We start from the raw sequence: 23,511 nt of genomic DNA, 5'->3' as shown, positions 1-23,511 counted from the left end.
ATAATAATACCCTTAAGATTACTGTACATTTGGGTAAGTTGTTATTGGCAGAATCTGCCTTTTGTGTGAAACACCCTCTCTTTTCAGAGTTTTATCTATGAGCCATAACTTTCCCCCCCATCTCTAAAGCTTTCTTCTCTCCTATTGCAGTTAACTGAGGTGGGAAAGGACAGCTTACCCTCCTGGCTGCACTGGGACACTGGGAGCTGCATCCTACAAGGCCTAGCCCTGGAGCAGGACAAAGGTGTCCACCATATCTCCCGCTCTGAGATAAACAGTGGCCATGGCCTGGAGGCCTTCTCTATTGAGGTGCACCTAGAAGGGCGAGCCGACACTGAGCCGGCCCTGTTGGCCCTCCAGGCTGAGAGCAACAACCTCCAGTCCTTCATCTGCGGCAACGAGGAGCCCATCACTGTCCTCACTATCATCTTGGATGCTGACCTCACCAAGATGGACGCCCAGCAGAGGGTAGGCCTGCTGGCCAGCATGAAGAAGTTTTCCGGTGTCCCTCTGGAGCACATGAGGGTGGTCCCCGTCGTCAACAACCGCCTGTTCGACATGTCCGCCTTCATGGCCGGGCCTGGAAATGCCAAGAAGGTGGTGGAGAATGGGGCCCTGTTGTCATGGAAGCTTGGCTGTGCCCTTGACCAGTCCAACATTCCGAACATCAACAGCGTCCAATCACCTGCCAAAGACGGGTCCATGTCGTCCAAGTTAGGCTACCCAGTGGTGGGCTGGCACATCGTCAACAAGAAGCCCCACTTGGTGAAACGGGTCAGGAGGCAGCTGGGAAACACCCCCACTCCTGTGCCCTCCCTTCTCCCCCCAACCACTCATCCCGAGCCCCCTACTCGTATCATTCCCACCCCCACATCCCCTTCCATCTCCCTAGCCACTGACAGCTCTGCCCCCCCTGTCCGTGGCCCCTTGCCCTTGCCGGTGAAGCCCACTATCAGGCTAAGAGATCAGATAGCCCACACTCCTACTATAGGGGTTCCTCAGCCCACTAGGATCCTGGGCACCACCAGTACCATCCTTATACAGCCTACTATGACCCAGCCTGCTATTCCAGAGGCTACTGCTCTGCCCACCCCACCAAGCACCACTAGAAGGCCCAAGATTTCCACCACCAAGAAAACCAAGAAGCCCAAGATCTCCACTCCAGCGCCTAAGGAACCTAAAACCACGACTAAGCCACCCAGACGCACCACCCATCTGTCTCCGGTTCCTGACTACAACAATGAGAAGCCCCAGCTACGCAATCCCATCGACGAGGTGAATGCCTGGGTCGGGACCTACTTTGAGGTGAAGATTCCTCCAGATACCTTCTTCGACAAAGAGGACGGCACCACAGACAAGCTGCGTCTGACTCTGAGGAAGAACCACAACGAGGCGGTGAGCGAGACCTCCTGGATCCAGTTCAACAGCACCATCCAGCTCCTTTACGGTCTCCCAGAGAAAGAACACATGGGCAAACATGAGTACTTCATGCTGGCCACTGACAAGGCAGGCATGAGCACCATAGACGCCTTTGAGGTCCATGTCAACCATTTGTCAGTCAACGACAAACCGTCTGTCGTTTTTGCTGCCCGTTTCTACGGCGAACCCAATACACTGACCAACGACATCCACAAGAAGATCCTCCTGACTAAGAAGTTGGCGTATGCACTGGGCGACCGGAACACCAGCACATTGACCCTGCGGAGCATCACTAAGGGCTCCATTGTGGTGGAGTGGACCAACAACAGCCTCCAGCAGAGTCCCTGTCCCAAGGACCAGATCACCATCCTCAGCAGAAAGATCTCCGACCCCCAGGGCAGGCCAACTCTGGCCTTCTCCAATGCCATGGAGCCAGACTTCAAACCCATCAATATCTCTGTTCACGGCACCAACAAGTGCCATACCTACACGTTTGTGCCCCCAGGAGAGGTGATTATCCCTGTTCCCCCTCCAGCCACTCCTTTCCCTGGCACGGGTCGTAGCACCAGTGACGATGTCTACCTGCACACGGTTATCCCGGCTGTGGTGGTGGCGGCACTACTGCTGATCGCCGGCGTCATCGCAATGGTCTGCTACCGCAAGAAGCGCAAGGGCAAGATGACCATTGAGGAGCAGGCCACCTTCATCAAGAAAGGCGTGCCCATTATCTTTGCAGATGAGTTAGAGGACTCCAAGTCCCCCCCGTCCTCCAGTATTCCCCTAATCCTGCAGGAGGAGAAGCCGCCCCTGCCCCCTCCGGAGTACCCCAACATGGCTGGCCCTCACAGTACCCTGCTTAACCAGGATCTCCTGGAGTACTCCATCTACCAGGATGAGGACCCCAATGCACCCCCCTATCAGCCCCCTCCACCCTTCACTGTCCCCATTGAGGGGAAAGGGTCCCGCCCCAAGAACATGACATCATACAGGTCGCCACCACCCTACGTTCCTCCGTAACGCTCTCAAAAGCCTTGGATTTGGGATGGATGAGAGCAGTTTGTATGAAAACAATTTACGTAGGGATTTTACACACGTACTGTAGATTAAGATGGCTTCGACATGGACGGAGTAGGCGACCACACCTGTATAAGTGACCACTATGAAAACATACTGTATAAGTCTACTACTGGCACAGGAAAACTGTACAGAGACAGTTTGAAACTCCAGCACTCTTTCTTTTGTTGTCCATCATAGTTGTGCTTTCGAATCTTGCTTAATAATCTTTTTTTAAATCTGTTCTTGCCAAGAATAATCATTTTTATCTTTGAAGATGTACTGTTTCTATTGTATAGAAAATAATGAAAATGCGGAAGAGACTGGAGGCTGCAGAGGCTTTGGATCAAATGTCACCATGACAACAGACTAGGAGGCTGTCATTCACAAAGTGAATCTTTATACAAATTACAGTGTATTGCTTTTATCTTTCTTTGGGCTAGATCTACTAAGATTTTGCAGCTGTTATTTTTAGAAGGGAGTCTAAGACAAAAAGGCGAACTAAAACCATGTTTTATTTACGTCATAATTGTACATTTATATTATTCTCTTAATTTCTAGCCACGTTTCCAGCCACAGTTTTTCTCAGAGTAAAGTCAATCTGTATAAATAAAATAAAAAAAATCATGGCAGCTGTGATCGAAACAGGTAGTTTCGGTACAATTTTATAAATCATATCGAAGTTAACTTGGAGTCACACAATGATATGGTGTGTGTGTGTGTGTGTGTGTGTGTGTGTGTGTGTGTGTGGTCCATGCAATTTATTAGGCTACAGATTAAATAATTTATGACGAACTTCACAGGATGGTGAAAGTGCATGGTGATCTTGATGCTCTTTTCTAATAAATATTGAGGGTCTTATTCTGATGACAATGATGATCGATGCTTGACTGCCATTTGACAAAAATATTCTCGCACTTATCCATAATAATCCCATCATGTAGACTAGCCTACCTGCACAGCATACCCGCATTGTATCTGTACACATACTGTACCAAGGTACATATGCTATTTAACAGTTTGTGACAAAATTATTGGTAGAGTTCAAAATACGATGGAAACACATTGAATTTAAGCGAAAAAGTACATTTTGTGTGCACTTTCTACATCACACACTGACTTTTATCCTCAACAAGTTTGTTTGGTGGAAAAACACCACTGATGTGAAAATGCTCTGTTTAATGCTGATTTTTTATTTTTTTTTGATTTGCATGAAAATCTATCTCCAATTGGATGGAAACTTAGCTTATGTTACCATTTGTTTCTCCTTGTATGTTGTATCCCCTCTTGAAAATGACAGGTGTAAGACACCTAGTAAAACTAGCCCTTTGTGTCTTGCAGAACTAAACATTTGTAACTGGTAGCCTAAAAAGGATATGATTCAAAAAAAAAATGTCTTTAACAAATCATGTGACTGAAATATTCTCTGCTATACAGGTACTTGATCAACAAGTAAATCATAGACTCATAATGAGTGACCCACACTTGTTCTTAATGTAATGGGATTACAAAACAGGAGTAATAATGACATTATATTCAGTGTTTTAACTTGCCGCTGATCTCGTCCCTGAAACGGAGAGATCACTGAGTAGGCTGACTTTGATTATTCCGGGGTTGCCAAGGTAGTGATAAAGCAAAGCATGGCTCATTTGGGCCCATAATGCTGGGTCAATGAGATGCTGTGACTAGATAATAGAGAGAACTGATGGAAGTAAAGAATTAGGCTACTAGATTGATCAACTGTTTGTTGCTGTTGTTGATGCAAGTTTTGGGGACCATGTCTCCCTTGGACCAGAGAGGTATACTACAAAGCAGGATCAATGAGTAGGCTAGCTAACTTTGATTTAAAATATATATATATATATATATTATATCGATTTTCTGGTTCATCAAGAAAGCTAAACATAGACATGTGTTTTTGGTTGTTGAGTCATTTAGACCATGCCCATTTCAAGCTTATCTTTCCAATATGTTAGCTGGCTAACTCATTGATCCTGCTTTGTAGTATAATCACAATGAGAGACTAACCTTCATTAAGTAAAGGGGGAGCTTACTGTAATATCACTGTTCTCTGCCTCAATGCTGCTGCACTGTATCGTTAGTGTGCCTCTGTCATTATCAGTTGAGACGAGGCATTTTATCAGTAGTTGGTTTGGGAGGGTATCATTTTATATTTTGTTTGTCTAGATTTATGTTCACGCTTTCATAAAACAAAAACAACTTTAATAGTTTGTGGGGGAAGGGAGATTTTTTTATTTTAATATTGCATCCTGTAAAGAATACGATGGGGGATGAAAACAAGTGAATACTGTATGTTTCATATCTTATATCACCATAAGGAACAATGGTTGAAAAAATCTAATGTTTTTACAGATTTTTTGATACAGTCTCAACTTTGTTTTATGAAAATATATTAATAAAGTATATTAATAAATATATTAATATATTAATAAAGATGAACTACTATTTGTAAAGCCTCAAAGACACTATGTTCCCTTCTCTGTTCAGTCTTTTTCCTTGGTGAAAACTGAATTTGACCACCACTGGTTTTGAATTATCACGTTACCATTTCTTCTATTTAAAAAAAAATATCAGTTAAGAACAAATTCTTATTTACAATGACAGCCTATGACCAGTGGGTTAACTGCCTTGGTTAGAGCATTGGTTACTGGCCCAATGCTCTAACCACTAGGCTACCTGCCGCCCCTATTTCAAGCTTTGTAAACATTTTCTCACATTTCATATATTAAAACCTGTTATGGCTAGGGGTTCCGCTAGCGGAATGTTTCGGTGAAATTGCAGAGTGTGAAAAAAAAAAAAAAACAACTATTAGAAATATTTTACTTTAATACAATCACAAGTGCAATACACCAAATTAAAGCTTAACTTCTTGTTAATCCAGCCACCATGTCAGATTTCAAAAAAGGCTTTATGGCGAAAGCAAACCATGCGATTATCTGAGAACAGCACCCCATCAAACAAACGCATGACAATCATATTTCAACCCGCCAGGCGCGACACAAAACTCAGAAATAACGATATAATGCATGCCTTACCTTTGAAGAGCTTCTTCTGTTGGCACTCCAATATATCCCATAAACATTACAAATGGTCCTTTTGTTCGATTAATTCCGTCGTTATATCTCCAAAATGTCCATTTATTTGGCGCGTTTGATTCAGAAAACACTGGTTCCAACTCGCCCAAAATGACAACAAAATATCTAATAAGTTACCTTTAAACTTTGTCCAAACATTTCAAACAACTTTCCTAATCCAACTTTAGGTATTTTAAAATGTAAATAATCTATACAATTTAAGACAGGATAAACTGTGTTCAATAGTGGATAAAATGAAAGTGTTGCGAGCTCCAGGTCACACGCCCCAAACAAAACAGTCCAGTTGGCTATACACCCAGAAAGGAAATGGCTACTTCTTAATTTCTCAAAAGAAAAACATCAACCAATTTCTAAAGACTGTTGACATCTAGTGGAAGCCTTAGGAACTGCAACCAGATTCCTCAGAAATCTAGATTCACACTAAAACTAATTGAAAACACAGTCACCTAAAACAAAAAAAAATCCTGGATGGTTTGTCCTCGGGTTTCGCCTACCAAATAAGTTATGTTATACTCACAGACATAATTGTAACAGTTTTAGAAACTTTAGAGTGTTTTCTACCAAAAATCTACCAATTATATGCATATCCTGGCTTCTGGGCCTGAGCAGCGGGCAGTTTACTTTGGGCACGCTTTTCATCCGGATGTGAAAATACCGTCCCCTAGCCCGAAGAGGTTATTAATACTTCCATGAGATTGGGTTATTAGCTATGGTTAATGTCAATAAGATTTAACATGTTTACAGTATGTGTACTTAGAGACAGTATGGAGACTGAGACATTAGCTAATGAGGCATTTTACATGATCACAATCCTGATCAGATCAGTATCTGATGTGAATCTTGCAGTTGAATGAATCAGCAACACATTTCTCTCTTCACAAATTAGCTATCAGTATTTTAAATTGTGTCCCATTACTTTTCATAATCATAAACATATGTCAATCTACAAATACCATGAGTTCATTTTTATTTTGGATTAAAACGCTTGTAATGGACTTATTGCTGCACAACCATTTTAAAGACATGCTCCGGTACTTTGGCGACTAAGGAAGTATTTTTTAAACCTCCCGTTTTGGCCTCAATGTGTCGGTGTATTTCTTACATGCATAATCTATGAGCAGAATTACTGTCTTACATCAATTAGCCACGGAATCCCTAATTTGAGAGCGACTGTTTTCTTGAAGCCGTGCTGTGCGATTTTCCCTACATTTCCCCCCACGGGGGCCAACCCCCTATAAATTTAGAGTTCTAGCCACTGAACTTCAGCCCCTCGCATTTGAGGCCTGCCTAGTGTTATCCAATAAGGTTGCAGGTGGGCCCAACGGCTCAGTGCAGACAGCAGAGCGAGCAATAATGTCATGGTGCCCATATCTGCACATGACTTAGTACACCCTTTTCGGGGACCACTAGTCACTCGTGAATGCTACTTTCAAAAGTAATGGAAAATCTCTTTAAGGGACATGCAGTTGCACAATTAATATATTTTCACATGAACAGGTGCACAAGCTACAAATGTGTATAATGAATGCAAATCAGAATCTTATTTAATCATACACATTGAACACGTGTGTCATTGTGGAGCTACTGTAAGCCAGAGGAGTTGTAGCCCTTCAAAAGGCCTATATTAAGCTTGCCCTACTTTGTCAAGGTTTTAAGTAAAACTGCAGGTCTTTTGTACCTTTATCACTAAATGTCCTCTTGTGAGAAACCACGGAGTGGTTGTGTCTACTCTGCATTATTCATGATGATGGTTTGGATAGGTCTTTGTGTTTTACAAGCGCTACTGTTTAAGTGCAAGAGTGATAGATTAGGGCCAGTGTTAGGGCCAGCACTGCTACACGCTATTACAAGGCACAGGCAGGACCTTGTAAGGACTAAGTACACCACTTTTCTTCTGCCTTAAGAACTTCTGAGAGATGGGCTTTTACCTACTGGTGTTCCTGACTGATCTGGAATTCCTGATCGTTTGACCTTAGAAAATCAGGACTGCTATTTCGCACACCTGAATCTAACATTCAAAGTTGACCGATAGCCTTTCTACCCATGATTTTCTTTTTTATTCCAATCACATTCCTGATTATATGCCTGATTTACTGTAGTATAAAAACAATATTGAACATCCCCAGTTCCTAGCTGGCTACTGCAACTTGGTTTCCACATACAAGCTCCACACATTTGTAGTAGAAATGACTGTATATTTATGTAATGTAAATCTATTTAAATTCAGTGTAACGAGGAGCCCGAAGTATAGTATACTATATTCAGTAAAAAAATTTAACTACGTTTTCAGGTGGCCAGCTTCTCCTCCAGTGCTTTTGGCTCCTACCTCTTTCCTGGGGTTATCTATTTATAACAATGACTAATCATTGCCTTAGGATTGTAACATTAAAGGGCTTTTGTTATGATGGCTTTGGAAAGGTCAGAAGCAATTCTATTAGCGGTTGGTGACGCGTTGCAGACCCATACCTCACTGACAAACAGACGTTTTTTGGCAGAAAATGTCTACATTTTCTCATCTGTCCTCTTCAAACACAATACAGTGCTTGAGAGCTATTCCTCTTCCCCCCACCCTCAGAAAGCCACAGTTGGTAGAGTATATGACTAATAATTTGCTCCATGATATGGGAGTCTTATGTGAAAATGTCTTATACTGTAGTGTGTATTCTTAGAGTCAATCATATAACGATGCTCATGTTAAGTTGTCCAATTGGTGCAACATGTATCATATTAGTGTCCTGCCATCCAGAACCTCTATACCAGGCGATGTCAGAGGAAGGCCCTACAAATTGTCAAATATTCCAGCCAACCTAGTCATAGACTGTTCCCTCTGCTACCGCACGGCAAGCAGCACCTGAGCGCCAATTCTAGGTCCAAGAGGCTTCTAAACAACTTCTACCCCCAAGCCATAAGACTCCTGAATATCTAGTCAAATGGCTACCCAGACTATTTGCATTGCCCCCCTCCTCCCTCTCTTTACACCACTGCTACTCTATGCATAGTCACTTTAATACATACACCTTAGCCAGATACATTTAAACTCAGTTTTTCACAATGTTTTACATTTAATCCTCATAAATATTCCCTGTTTTAGGTCAAATAGGTCAAATAAAATGGCGCTGGAAGAAATGGCAGCAGTTTTACAGGCGCCCAACCAATTGTGCTATTATGTGGGGTTTTATTTTGTACATAATGTTTCTACAACCGTATCTTACGGCAGAAAAGAGCTTCTGGAAATCAGGACAGCGATCACTCACCTCGGATTAGATGAAGATTTTTTCTTCAACAAGCAAGACACACAGGACATTCTCCAAACACCTGACAGGGCCAACATCCCCATTATTTGCAAGAGGAAGAAACGCAGGTACAGGGACACAGAGCGGGATGCCTCGTGAGGACCCGCAGAAGGCGAGTAGGAAAGCTGCCGTTACCGTCAATATTACTGGCTAACGTGCAATCATTGGACAATAAATTAGACGAGGTACGATCACGAATATCCTATGTTTCACTGGCAGTCTGCATATTTGTAAACAACTGCTGGTGCACGAAATCTGAGGAAGTCTAGATTTTGCTCGCCTGAAGTAGAGTATATTGTGATAAATTGCAGGCCACACTACTTGCCTAGAGAGTTTTCAGCTATACTTTTCGTGGCTGTTTATTTAACACCACAGACAGATGCTGGTACTAAGACTGCACTCAGTCAGCTGTATAAGGAAATAAGCAAACAGGAAACCACCCAACCAGAGGGACTTTAATGCAGGGAAACTTAAATCAGTACCACCAAATTTCTATCAACATGTTAAATGTGCAACCAGAGGGAAAAAATTCTAGATCACCTGTACTCCACACAGAGACGTGTACAAAGCTCTCCCTCGCCCTCCATTTGGTAAATCCAAACACAACTCTATCCTCCTGATTCCTGCTTACAAGCTAAAATTAAAGCAGGAAGCACCAGTGACTCGGTCTATAGAAAGTGGTCAGATGAAGCAGATGCTAAGCTACAGGACTGTTTTGCGATCACAGACTGGAACATGTTCCGGGATTCTTCCGATGGCATTGAGGAGTACACCACATCAGTCACTGGCTTTATCAATAAGTGCATCGAGGACGTCGTCACCACAGTGACTGTACGTACATACCCCAACCAGAAGCCGTGGATTACAGGAAACATTCACACTGAGCTAAAGGGCAGAGCTGCCGTTTTCAAGGTGTGGGACTCTAACCCAGAAGCTTATAAGAAATCCTGCTATGCCCTGCGACGAACCATCAAACAGGCAAAGCGTCAATACAGGGCTAAGATTGAATCATACTACACCGGTATGTGGCAGGGCTTGCAAACTATTACAGACTACAAAGGGGGGCACAGCCGCGAGATGCCCAGTGACACGAGCCTACCAGACGAGCTAAATAATTTCTGTGCTCGCTTCGAGGCAAGCAACACTGAGGCATGCATGAGAGCATTTGCTGTTCCGGACGACTGTGTGATCATGCTCTCCGTAGCCAACGTGAGTAAGACCTTTAATCAGGTCAACATACACAAGGCTGCGGGGCCAGATGGATTACCAGGACGTGTGCTCCGGGCATGTGCTGACCAACTTGCAGGTGTCTTCAATGGCATTTTCAACATTGAGCCTGTAATACCAACATGTTTCAAGCAGACCACCATAGTTCCTATGCCAAAGAACACACAGGCAACCTGCCTAAATGACTACAGACCCGTAGCACTCACGTCCGTAGCCATGAAGTGCTTTGAAAGGCTGGTAATGGCTCACATCAACACCATTATCCCAGAAACTCTAGACTCACTCCTATTTGCATACTGCCCCAACAGATCCACAGATGATGAAATCTCTATTGCACTCCACACTGCCCTTTCCCACCTGGACAAAAGGAACACTAATGTGAGAATGCTATTCATTGACTACAGCTTAGCGTTCAACACCATAGTACCCTCAAAGCTCATCACTAAGCTAAGGATCCTGGGACTAAACACCTCCCTCTGCAACTAGATCCTGGATCCTGGTCTCCAGGTGGTGAGGGTAGGTAGCAACACATCTGCCACGCTGATCTTCAACACTGGAGCCCCCCAGGGGTGCGTGCTCAGTCCCCTCCTGTACTCCCTGTTCACCCACGACTGCATGGCACGACTCCAACACCATCATTAAGTTTGCAGACGACACAACATTGGTAGGCCTGATCACTGACAACGACGACACAGCCTATAGGGAGGAGGTCAGAGACCTGGCCGGGTAGTGCCAAAATAACAACTTATCCCTCAAAGTAACCAAGACTAAGGAGATGATTGTGGACTACAGGAAAAGGTGGACCGAGTACGCCCCATTCTCATTGACGGGGCTGTAGTATAGCAGATTGAGAGCTTCAAGTTTATTCGTGTCCACATCACCAACAAACTAGAATGGTCCAAACACACCAAGACAGTAGTGAAGAGGGCACGACAAAGCCTATTCCCCCTCAGGAAACTAAAAAGATTTGGCATGGATCCTGAGATCCTCAAAAGGTTCTACAGCTGCAACATCGAGAGCATCCTGACTGGTTGCATCACCGCCTGGTACGGCAATTGCTCGGCTTCCGACCGCAAGGCACTACAGAGGGTAGTGTGTACGGCCATCCAGGACCTCTACACCAGGTGGTGTCAGAGGAAGGCCCTAAAAATTGTCAAAGACCTCAGCCACCCCAGTCATAGACTGTTCTCTCTACTACCGCATGGCAAGCGGTACCTAAGTGCCAAGTCTAGGACAAAAAAGGAATCTCAACAGTTTTTACCCCCAAGCCATAAGACTCCTGAACAGGTAATCAAATGGCTACCCAGACTATTTACATTGTGTGCCCCCCAACCCCTCTTTTACACTGCTTCTTCTCTGTTGATCATATATGCACAGTCACTTTAACTATACATTCATGTAGATATGTACATACTACCTCAATTGGCCCGACCAACCAGTTGTCCCGCACATTGGCTAACCGGGCTATCTGCATTGTGTCCCGCCACCCACCAACCCCTCTTTACGCTATTGCTACTCTCTGTTCATCATATTTGCATTGTCACTTTATCCATATCTACATGTCCATACTACCTAAATCAGCCTAACTTACCGGTGTCTGTATGTAGCCTCGCTACTGTATATAGCCTCGCTACTGTTTTTCACTGTCTTTTTACTGTTGATTTCATTTCTTTACTTACCTATTGTTCACCTAATACCTTTTTTGTACTATTGGTTAGAGCCTGTAAGTAAGCATTTCACTGTAAGGTCTACTACTCCTGTTGTATTCGGCGTACTTGACAAATAAACTTTGATTTGCTTTGAGTTAGGATCACCACTTTATTTTAAGAATGTGAAATGTCAGAATAATAGTAGAGAGAATTATTTATTTCTGCTTTTATTTCTTTCATCACATTCCCAGTGGGTCAGAAGTTTACATACACTCAATTAGTATTTGGTAGCATTGCCTTTAAATTGTTTAACTTGGGTCAAACATTTCAGGTACCCTTCCACAAGCTTCCCACAATAAGTTGGGTGAATTTTGGCCCATTCCTCCTGGCAGAGGTGGTGTAACTGAGTCAGGTTTGTAGGCCTCCTTGCTCGCACACTCTTTTTCAGTTCTGCCCACAAATTTTCTATAGGATTGAGGTCAGGGCTTTGTGATGGCCAATTTTCTTCCTCATGATGCCATCCATTTTGTGAAGTGCATCAGTCCCTCCTGCAGCAATGCACCCCCACAACATGATGCTGCCACCCCCGTGCTTCACGGTTGGGATGGTGTTCTTCGGCTTGCAAGCATCCCACTTTTTCCTCCAAACATGACAATGGTCATTATGTTCAAACAGTTCTATTTTTGTTTCATCAGACCAGAGGAAAGTACGATCTTTGTCCCCATGTGCAGTTGCAAACTGTAGTCTGGCTTTTTTATGGTGGTTTTGGAGCAGTGGCTTCTTCCTTGCTGAGCGGCCTTTCAGGTTATGTCGATATAGGACTCATTTTACTGTGGATATAGATACTTTTGTACCTGTTTCCTCCAGCATCTTCACGAGGTCCTTTGCTGTTGTTCTGGGATTGATTTGCACTTTTCGCACCAAAGTACGTTCATCTCTAGGAGACAGAACGCGCCTGAGCGGTATGACGGCTGCGTGGTCCCATGGTGTTTATACTTGCGTACTATTGTTTGTACAGATGAACGTGGTACCTTCAGGCGTTTGGAAATTTGCTCCCAAGGATGAACCAGACTTGTGGAGGTCTACAATTTGTTTTCTGAGGTCTTGGCTGAGTTCTTTTGATTTTCCCATGATGTCAAGCAAAGAGGGACTGAGTTTCAAGGTAGGCCTTGAAATACATCCACAGATACACCTCCAATTGACTCAAATGATGTAATTAGCCTATGAGAAGCTTCTAAAGCCATGATATAATTTTCTGGAATTTTCCGAACTGTTTAAAGGCACAGTCAACTTAGTGTATGTGAACTTCTGACCCACTGGAATTGTGATACAGTGAATTATAAGTGAAATAATCTGTCTGTAAACAATTGTTGCAAAAATTACTTGTGTCATGCACAAAATAGATGTCCTAACCGACTTGCCAAAACTATAGTTTGTTGACAAGAAATTTGTGGAGTGGTAGAAAAATGTGTTTTAATGACTCCAACCTAAGTGTATGTAAACTTCCGACTTCAACTGTACATACTACCTCAACTAACCGGTGTTCCCGCACATTGACTCTGTATCGGTACCCTCTTTATATAGTCTCACTATCGTTATTTTACTGCTGCTCTTTAATGACTTTTTACTTCTATCTCTTATTCATATCTGTAAACTGCATTTCACTGTAATACCTGTTGTATTCTGCGCATGTGGCAAAAAGTTGATTTGATTTGATGATAGATTTTTTTTACAGTCTAATGTAGGGTTGCAAAGGGAGGGTATATTACCAGTAACCTACCAAAATGCATGAAATGAAATGTATGCATTCACTACTGTAAGTCGCTCTGGATAAGAGCGTCTGCTAAATGACTAAAATGTAAATGTAAATCTTTCAAGAATTGTATGTATTCTATCACATGACATCTAGTGGCCCTTTTGGGTACTTCAGACAGGCGTCTGTAATTATCTCTGGCCCTCTCTCTGGTCTTATCACTTAAAATATATGAAATTATTAAATAATATAATAAAACAAATAGAATGCCAAAGCTGTAATACATTATACTAAATATAAACCATCAACCTTGTGAGTACCGTTGGTGTTTAATATGAGGGTTTCAGCATGAAATATACTTTATCTTTTTTTACACACTTTTATTTATTTGTCAATGTCAATATGTATTTGTTGTCAATGTTTTGATGTCAACCAGTTGTGAAAAAAGTAAATAGTTGGTTGAGTTGCAGAAGTAATTGAAAATAATGCCGTTGTTGATTACATGCTTTTTTCATTAATTTGGGCATTTTCTCTTGAACCATATGGTCTATCTACAGTCGTGGCCAAAAGTTTTGAGAATGACACAAATATTAATTTTCACAAAGTCTGCTGCCTCAGTTTGTATGATGGCAATTTGCATATACTCCAGAATGTTATGAAGAGTGATCAGATGATTTGCAATTAATTGCAAAGTCCCTCTTTGCCATGCAAATGAACTGAATCCCCAAAAAACATTTCCACTGCATTTCAGCCCTGCCACAAAAGGACCAGCTGACATCATGTCAGTGATTTTCTCGTTAACACAGGTGTGAGTGTTGACGAGGACAAGGCTGGAGATCCCTTTGTCATGCTGATTGAGTTCGAATACAGACTGGAAGCTTCAAAAGGAGGGTGGTGCTTGGAATCATTGTTTTCCTCTGTCAACCATGGTTACCTGCAAGGAAACACGTGCCGTCATCATTGCTTTGCACAAAAAGGGCTTCACAGGCATTGCTGCCAGTAAGATTGCACCTAAATCAACCATTTATCAACCATTTATCAGATCATCAAGAACTTCAAGGAGAGCGGTTCAATTGTTGCAAAGAAGGCTTCAGGGCGCCCAAGAAAGCCCAGCAAGCGCCAGGACCGTCTCCTAAAGTTGATTCAGCTGCGGGATCGGGGCACCACCAGGACAGAGCTTGCACAGGAATGGCAGCAGGCAGGTGTGAGTGCATCTGCACGCACAGTGAGGCAAAGACTTTTGGAGGAGAAAAGGTGAGTGCTACCATCAGTCCTGTGTCATGCCAACAGTAAAGCATCCTGAGACCCTTCATGTGTGGGGTTGCTTCTCAGCCAAGGGAGTGGGCTCACTCACAATTTTGCCTAAGAACACAGCCATGAATAACAAATGGTACCAACACATCCTCCGAGAGCAACTTCTCCCAACCATCCAGAAACAGTTTGGTGACGAAGAATGCCCTTTCCAGCATGATGGAGAACCTTGCCATAAGGCAAAAGTGATAACTAAGTTGCTCGGGGAACAAAACATAGATATTTTGTGTCCATGGCCAGGAAACTCCCCAGACCTTAATCCCATTGACAACTTGTGGTCAATCCTGAAGAGGCAGGTGGACAAACGAAAACCCACAAATTCTGACAAACTCCAAGCATTGATTATGTAAGAATGGGCTGCCATCAGTCAAGGTTAGGGTTAGGGTTAGGGTTAGGGCAAAACTTTTGGCCATGACTATACTATTAAACTCATTGACACTATGGACACAGATATAAAAATACATTTTACAAAATACATTTGTCTTAAGTTATTCATGTATAAATTACCAAATTTCCAAAAGATTGGCATAGATTTTCTGTTAATTACAAAAATTACTGAAGATTCTTTAGTAAATTACCGGTAGCTTTGCAACCCTAATCTAGTGTACACTTGCAGTGAGTTATATATGATGCACTTATCCACTTGTTGAATCGATAATTCACAAGTCTAGAGTTTATTTTTATGTTGGTCCTCTTCTTAGAACCCATCCACTTCCGTGTGTTATGTCCATGCAATACACATCAGGGGCCTGCAAGAGGGTCCAGCATCACACATAATTCAGATAGAAATTACACATCAGGGGCCTGCAAGAGGGTCCAGCATCACACATAATTCAGATAGAAATTACACATCAGGGGCCTGCAAGAGGGTCCAGCATCACACATAATTCAGATAGAAATTACACATCAGGGGCCTGCAAGAGGGTCCAGCATCACACATAATTCAGATAGAAATTACACATCAGGGGCCTGCAAGAGGGTCCAGCATCACACATAATTCAGATAGAAATTACACATCAGGGGCCTGCAAGAGGGTCCAGCATCACACATAATTCAGATAGAAATTACACATCAGGGGCCTGCAAGAGGGTCCAGCATCACACATAATTCAGATAGAAATTACACATCAGGGGCCTGCAAGAGGGTCCAGCATCACACATAATTCAGATAGAAATTACACATCAGGGGCCTGCAAGAGGGTCCAGCATCACACATAATTCAGATAGAAAATACACATCAGGGGCCTGCAAGAGGGTCCAGCATCACACATAATTCAGATAGAAATTACACATCAGGGGCCTGCAAGAGGGTCCAGCATCACACATAATTCAGATAGAAATTACACATCAGGGGCCTGCAAGAGGGTCCAGCATCACACATAATTCAGATAGAAATTACACATCAGGGGCCTGCAAGAGGGTCCAGCATCACACATAATTCAGATAGAAAATTACACATCAGGGGCCTGCAAGAGGGTCCAGCATCACACATAATTCAGATAGAAATTACACATCAGGGGCCTGCAAGAGGGTCCAGCATCACACATAATTCAGATAGAAATTACACATCAGGGGCCTGCAAGAGGGTCCAGCATCACACATAATTCAGATAGAAATTACACATCAGGGGCCTGCAAGAGGGTCCAGCATCACACATAATTCAGATAGAAATTACACATCAGGGGCCTGCAAGAGGGTCCAGCATCACACATAATTCAGATAGAAATTACACATCAGGGGCCTGCAAGAGGGTCCAGCATCACACATAATTCAGATAGAAATTACACATCAGGGGCCTGCAAGAGGGTCCAGCATCACACATAATTCAGATAGAAATTACACATCAGGGGCCTGCAAGAGGGTCCAGCATCACACATAATTCAGATAGAAATTACACATCAGGGGCCTGCAAGAGGGTCCAGCATCACACATAATTCAGATAGAAATTACACATCAGGGGCCTGCAAGAGGGTCCAGCATCACACATAATTCAGATAGAAATTACACATCAGGGGCCTGCAAGAGGGTCCAGCATCACACATAATTCAGATAGAAATTACACATCAGGGCCTGCAAGAGGGTCCAGCATCACACATAATTCAGATAGAAATTACACATCAGGGGCCTGCAAGAGGGTCCAGCATCACACATAATTCAGATAGAAATTACACATCAGGGGCCTGCAAGAGGGTCCAGCATCACACATAATTCAGATAGAAATTACACATCAGGGGCCTGCAAGAGGGTCCAGCATCACACATAATTCAGATAGAAATTACACATCAGGGGCCTGCAAGAGGGTCCAGCATCACACATAATTCAGATAGAAATTACACATCAGGGGCCTGCAAGAGGGTCCAGCATCACACATAATTCAGATAGAAATTACACATCAGGGGCCTGCAAGAGGGTCCAGCATCACACATAATTCAGATAGAAATTACACATCAGGGGCCTGCAAGAGGGTCCAGCATCACACATAATTCAGATAGAAATTACACATCAGGGGCCTGCAAGAGGGTCCAGCATCACACATAATTCAGATAGAAATTACACATCAGGGGCCTGCAAGAGGGTCCAGCATCACACATAATTCAGATAGAAATTACACATCAGGGGCCTGCAAGAGGGTCCAGCATCACACATAATTCAGATAGAAATTACACATCAGGGGCCTGCAAGAGGGTCCAGCATCACACATAATTCAGATAGAAATTACACATCAGGGGCCTGCAAGAGGGTCCAGCATCACACATAATTCAGATAGAAATTACACATCAGGGGCCTGCAAGAGGGTCCAGCATCACACATAATTCAGATAGAAATTACACATCAGGGCCTGCAAGAGGGTCCAGCATCACACATAATTCAGATAGAAATTACACATCAGGGGCCTGCAAGAGGGTCCAGCATCACACATAATTCAGATAGAAATTACACATCAGGGGCCTGCAAGAGGGTCCAGCATCACACATAATTCAGATAGAAATTACACATCAGGGGCCTGCAAGAGGGTCCAGCATCACACATAATTCAGATAGAAATTACACATCAGGGGCCTGCAAGAGGGTCCAGCATCACACATAATTCAGATAGAAATTACACATCAGGGGCCTGCAAGAGGGTCCAGCATCACACATAATTCAGATAGAAATTACACATCAGGGGCCTGCAAGAGGGTCCAGCATCACACATAATTCAGATAGAAATTACACATCAGGGGCCTGCAAGAGGGTCCAGCATCACACATAATTCAGATAGAAATTACACATCAGGGGCCTGCAAGAGGGTCCAGCATCACACATAATTCAGATAGAAATTACACATCAGGGGCCTGCAAGAGGGTCCAGCATCACACATAATTCAGATAGAAATTACACATCAGGGGCCTGCAAGAGGGTCCAGCATCACACATAATTCAGATAGAAATTACACATCAGGGGCCTGCAAGAGGGTCCAGCATCACACATAATTCAGATAGAAATTACACATCAGGGGCCTGCAAGAGGGTCCAGCATCACACATAATTCAGATAGAAATTACACATCAGGGGCCTGCAAGAGGGTCCAGCATCACACATAATTCAGATAGAAATTAATTGTGCAGAACACATATGATTATATGTCATGTAGAATAGGTAATAATCATGTCAGTTTTATACAGTTACATTTCTGCATTATCTGCCACCTTCTGACCTTTTCACCTCACAGTTGAACTGATTTGATCAGAATGCCATTCAAAGTAAATTAACATGATACTTTTATGAAATTGCTTCATGGAATTACTTTTGGATAATAGAATAATCTGTTCTTGTAGATCATGAATGAACAGTTTGTCAGACTGACTGTGCTGTAACTAAAGTGCAGTGGTGTGTTGGGAAATTGTGTCCAAAAAATTTGTTTCATGCCCCGCCACCCCCACTTCATCCAAAATGCAACCATTAATAATGTACTAGGAATGAAGGTTAATGTATGTGATGAAATATGGATGAGTTTTATGAGAACCTATGCAGAGCTGACTTTTCAGTTATCAATGCCTCTGATGCACTGGCTCTTGACAGGTTGGGCAGTTCCTGTTTTGGTCCCTTTTTACAGTTCTGTGCACAAAACTCACCCTTTCAATCTGTCGCTGTACTGTAGGATTATTGTCACCAGTCACAAGACATGAGTTCATTCAGATTTCCCCTAAGTACAACAGCCCTAAACCTGAAGATCCACTAACAATGTTTGTGTGTTGGGTTCCATTACATGAGATGAGCCAAAATACACTTTTTCAGACTAAATTGTGATTTCTCAGCTACATACCACTTGGGAAAGGAACCGTTATAACACTATATTACACACAGAACATACTGTATGATACTTTAATGAACTTACAAGCCTTTGAGCAATGAGTTTGAACAACAAAACACACAAACTCATTCAACCACAGGTGAAACTACTATATAAGAATAGCTTTACAGATTTTTTTACAATTGCTAGAAACCATTTCTCAATACTTAGGTCACTTTTTCAAAGCTCTTCACACAGTTCTAACCAACTTTCAGTTGGCACAGCAGTTAATTTCACATCCAAAATGCACTAAAACTACCAAAACACTTCATACATGTCTCAAATCAACTCATTCTTCCATAACACTAGCCAAGGTTATCACCCAACAAGCACACTTTGTCACTCATAAAACACTAACAGGTAGCATTACACAATGTTTTATTTTGTAAAATGTCTTTACAAAACAGGAATGACACCTTTACTGTTTAGAATTCACTGCAGTATATGTTACAGGAATGAATCAGTGTCCCGTCCTGACCAGGTAAAAGGGTAATTTGCCATAGTAGAATGGTCAGGGCGTGGCAGGGGGGTTGTTTTGTGTGTTTTGGGGTTTGTTGGTTTCTAGGGGAATGTGTTCTAGTTTTCATTTTCTAGCTTTCGTTTTCCAGGTTTGGCCGAGTATGGTTTCCAATCAGAGGCAGGTGTCTTTCGTTGTCTCTGATTGGAAGCCATACTTAGGCAGCCTGTTTTGGTGGGTGGTTGTTTTCCGTATTAGTCTGTGTACCTTACGGAACTGTTTTGTCGTTTGGTTATTTTTGTTTAAGTGTTCTCTCTAAATAAATGAAGATGAGCACTATACACGCTGCGCCTTGGTCTGTTCCAAACGACGCCTGTGACAATCAGACATGATGCAATATGCTTCAATATGTATTATGTCATTTTTTTGCCATTGAGTGATTCCAAAATACAAGAATTTGTACATACACACCATCTACCGATACAGATACAGTAGCAATGCTAGTCAACCCTGTCTTCTGCATTTGGCCACAGGTTCTGTGACTGCACGGGAGTGGTGAAATCCCATATTGTCCCATACAATTACGAATGTTGGCCGATTTCGCCTCATTGCAACCCTTTCCTCACCTGGCACAACCCTTCATAGAGGTCATCCAGGAATGAAATGAGACGCTCGGTGTTGTATGGCCCAATTAGAGGTTTGGGTAACAGCAATCCATCAGAGGATATTGCTGCACACATTGTGATGTTGGCACCCCTCTGGCCCGGGACATCCACTGTGGCTCTTTTCCCAATCACATTCCGTCCTCGCCGCCGTGTTTTGGCCGAGTTGAAACCAGCCTCATCCATAAAGATGAATATGTGGGGCGTTTGCCTGGCTTCAATCTCCATCACTCTCTAAAATAAATCCACAAGACAACATAAGAGTTAGGCTATTACGGTAGTTTACATTATACCTAAAAAACATGCCATTGTGTGCCTCTGCCCTGTTTGGTTTTGTTCAAAACCAGTTCTGTATTTTATAGTCATCTTACCTGGACATATTGGTTCCTGAGTTGCTTGACTCGTTCAGAGTTCCTCTCAAAGCGGACAGTGTACAACTGCTTCATCTTGACTTGATGTTGTTTCAGGACTCTAGAAATAGTTTTGCTTACATTGTGAATATTTCCAGATCTAACGTTGTCTGTTAGCTTTCTGCCATTGTTTCTGATGACCATATCAACGATTGCAGTTTCCTACACAGCAGTGAAAATCCTACCTGTCCCGCCTGTAGGAGGTAACTATTTGGTCCTATGAAGAAATTCAAAAACAATTACACACAAGTGGGTTTGGAGGCTTTGCTCAATTTACTTCTGTAATGTGCAGTTCAGTCAGATGCCCTTGCAGAATGCACATCTTACCTGTTGTTTTAACGGAAATTTCTCACAATAGATGCCACTGTTGAGCGTTGCAGATTTGGCTGCACTCTCAGACCAGCCTCTCTCATTGATAGACCATGATTTATTACATGATCAATTATAGTAGCCCTAATCTCATCTGAGACTACAGCTCTTGATCTCCCTCAGTCTTCTTCCACCACGCATGCGTACTCCTCTCCCTCTCCCAGCCACTCTTCTTTCTCTATCAGCCACTTCTCTATCTCTGGCTGGATCCATGTTTACATTACAGTACAGCATTATTCCTAAGATGTCCCCTTTTGTATAGATGGTAATGAAATGTAAAGACTAACACCTGTGTAGGTGTTCAGCTACAATGGGAATCAGCTGTGGTTGGTCTAATTGTTTTGATAGTATTTCATTTTTTAGATTAAAAATATATTTTAATACGCTATTACTATAGAAATGTAGGTAATTGCTGTCTTATTCAATTTTGTGTTATGTTAGGTTTTGAACTTAAGTTTAACAGTTTTGAGAAGAGTATGTAAACATGTGCAAATTGGCCTGTAGGTACATAGAGTTTTGGTGGTGGTTGTGTCTGAGTGAGAAAATAATTCATGAAATTTGAAAGATGTAGTCATTGAATGCATTTTGTGCCAAAGCAATAAAAAATGATCCACAGTGTAGCCCACATAAACTGCTGTAAATAGGTTGTTTGTTAGCTTCACCATTTCATAATAAGAGGGTTTTATTCAGGGTGGGATTAGCTGATGCAAATAAAATCAATTTTTTCAGGTGTTCGGCTGATTCTCTGGAGCCACATTGTGCAACCAGGGCAACCTCTCCCTGCGAGAGGCTGGGTAATTATGCCACTGTAATAATGCTCTCTCTCTCTCTCCCATTGACACAAATTATTCTAAAAAGACAATTATAGCTGATCTCATAATTAACATTGCTGGTATTGCATGGCGGCCTTTGTCTCAACGACACCCTATTCTCCATTTAGTGCACTACTTTTAAATAGTGTGTAATTTGGAACAGATTATATATAATTTGGGGCTCTATTTAATCAGTATCGCAAAAGTTCAGCGTTACAGCATGATTGAAATTTAAAGGCAATGTTCCCGCGTTAGCGGAGACTGCATTCACGGTAAACGCTGCATATGTTGGCTCAATCAGAAATTACCTTTACATTTCTAGCACGCAATCTGTAACACTTTAGCGATACAAATTTAATAGAGCACTTGGTCTTGCTCCATGGGTTGTTGTTGACCTTTGCCCTCCTGATGTCAGAGATGGATGTATCAGTTCCTTGCCAATAAAAGCAGCGCACTACTTGGTGATGTGGTGCACTGACTCCTCTGTGAACCAGTTTAAGTATTTTTCATTCTGCCTTGCTGATGCAGGGATTCTTACTTACTGGGTAAAAAAAAGTGTCTGGATTGGGGTATAGTGCAGTGTTTTAACTGGGGTGCATTGGCTTTCATGTTTTTATTGCTTTAAGATATTGCATAAGGTGTTTTGTATTAATGGCACAGTCCTCTTTCTTCTACATAATGAATAATCTTGTCAGTTATGGCATTTAGACCTCTGCTGTGAAGTTCTGAACATTGCACAGTATTGGAGATCCCCCTTGAGGTTTTCTGCTTATGAGGCATTTTTATGGCACATATTTATTAGCCCATTAATCTGGAGAACTGATAACCTTCAGGTTATGTCAAGGAAAAACAGAAATAAAGAGAGTATGGAAAGAAGAAGATAATTAATAAAAGAAAGAATAAATTACATTTGATCATTGACCAACTTTAATCCCATTCAAAAACAATTGTAGCATATATTTAAATTCACAAGACACTTTTCTGAAGACCATTAGTAGCTGCATATCAACTATCCACCCTTCTCCCAAAGTGTGCATTTAAACACTTTCTTGCATGGATTTTACAATGGTGGATGGAAACTGCCAATACTTACACCATTCATATGGTTTTAAACCCATGTGCACACTTCTAGAAAAGGATGGAGACTCAGAACATAACCAGAAACAAGTTGTAGATTATCTATAGTGATTGAATCATATACCATATAGGCTTGAATGATAATCAGTAGTGAACATTGTGCCATCTAGTGAAAAAGTCAGATATTACATAAATACCTCACTCACTCCTGTATATTATTACTGAAACTCACAAACCAAAAGATGGCAGTAACACACCTTTGAAAGAGAGTGGAGAGGATTGGCCAGCAGCATACCACCATCCATCCCACTGCTGGCTTGCAGTGGGGCCAGTAGGAGGCACCCTTTTCTCTGGTCCCCAAAAAATATCCCAATGCCCCAGGGTAGTGATTGGGGATGTTGCCCTGTGTACTGTAAGGTGCCGTCTTTCTGATGGGATGTTAAACGGGTGTCCTGACTCTCTGTGGTCACTAAAGATTCCATGGCACTTATCCAGGCTGTATCATATCAAATCAAATTTATTTTAAAATGTATTTATATAGCCCTTCTTACATCAGGTTGATATCTCAAAGTG

At 42.4% G+C, this 23,511-nt stretch overlaps 1 protein-coding gene across 12 annotated transcripts in view; it reads left to right on the top strand.

Annotated features, from left to right (window-relative positions):
* The window catches only part of LOC115166310 (dystroglycan-like), a 32,534-nt gene extending 28,219 nt beyond the window's left edge, over positions 1–4,315 (top strand). For all 12 annotated transcript variants that reach the window (XM_029720210.1, XM_029720206.1, XM_029720209.1 and 9 more), the window contains one exon: positions 151–4,315. In XM_029720210.1, the coding sequence (XP_029576070.1) occupies positions 151–2,436 (2,286 nt within the window). In that variant the 3' untranslated portion in view covers positions 2,437–4,315. The remainder of the gene's footprint in view (positions 1–150) is intronic.
* Positions 4,316–23,511: the final 19,196 nt, after the last annotated feature.

The sequence above is a fragment of the Salmo trutta genome, chromosome 28 (assembly GCF_901001165.1).
Source record: "Salmo trutta chromosome 28, fSalTru1.1, whole genome shotgun sequence".
NCBI lineage: Eukaryota > Metazoa > Chordata > Actinopteri > Salmoniformes > Salmonidae > Salmo > Salmo trutta.
This window is presented reverse-complemented; position numbering and strand designations above follow the sequence as displayed.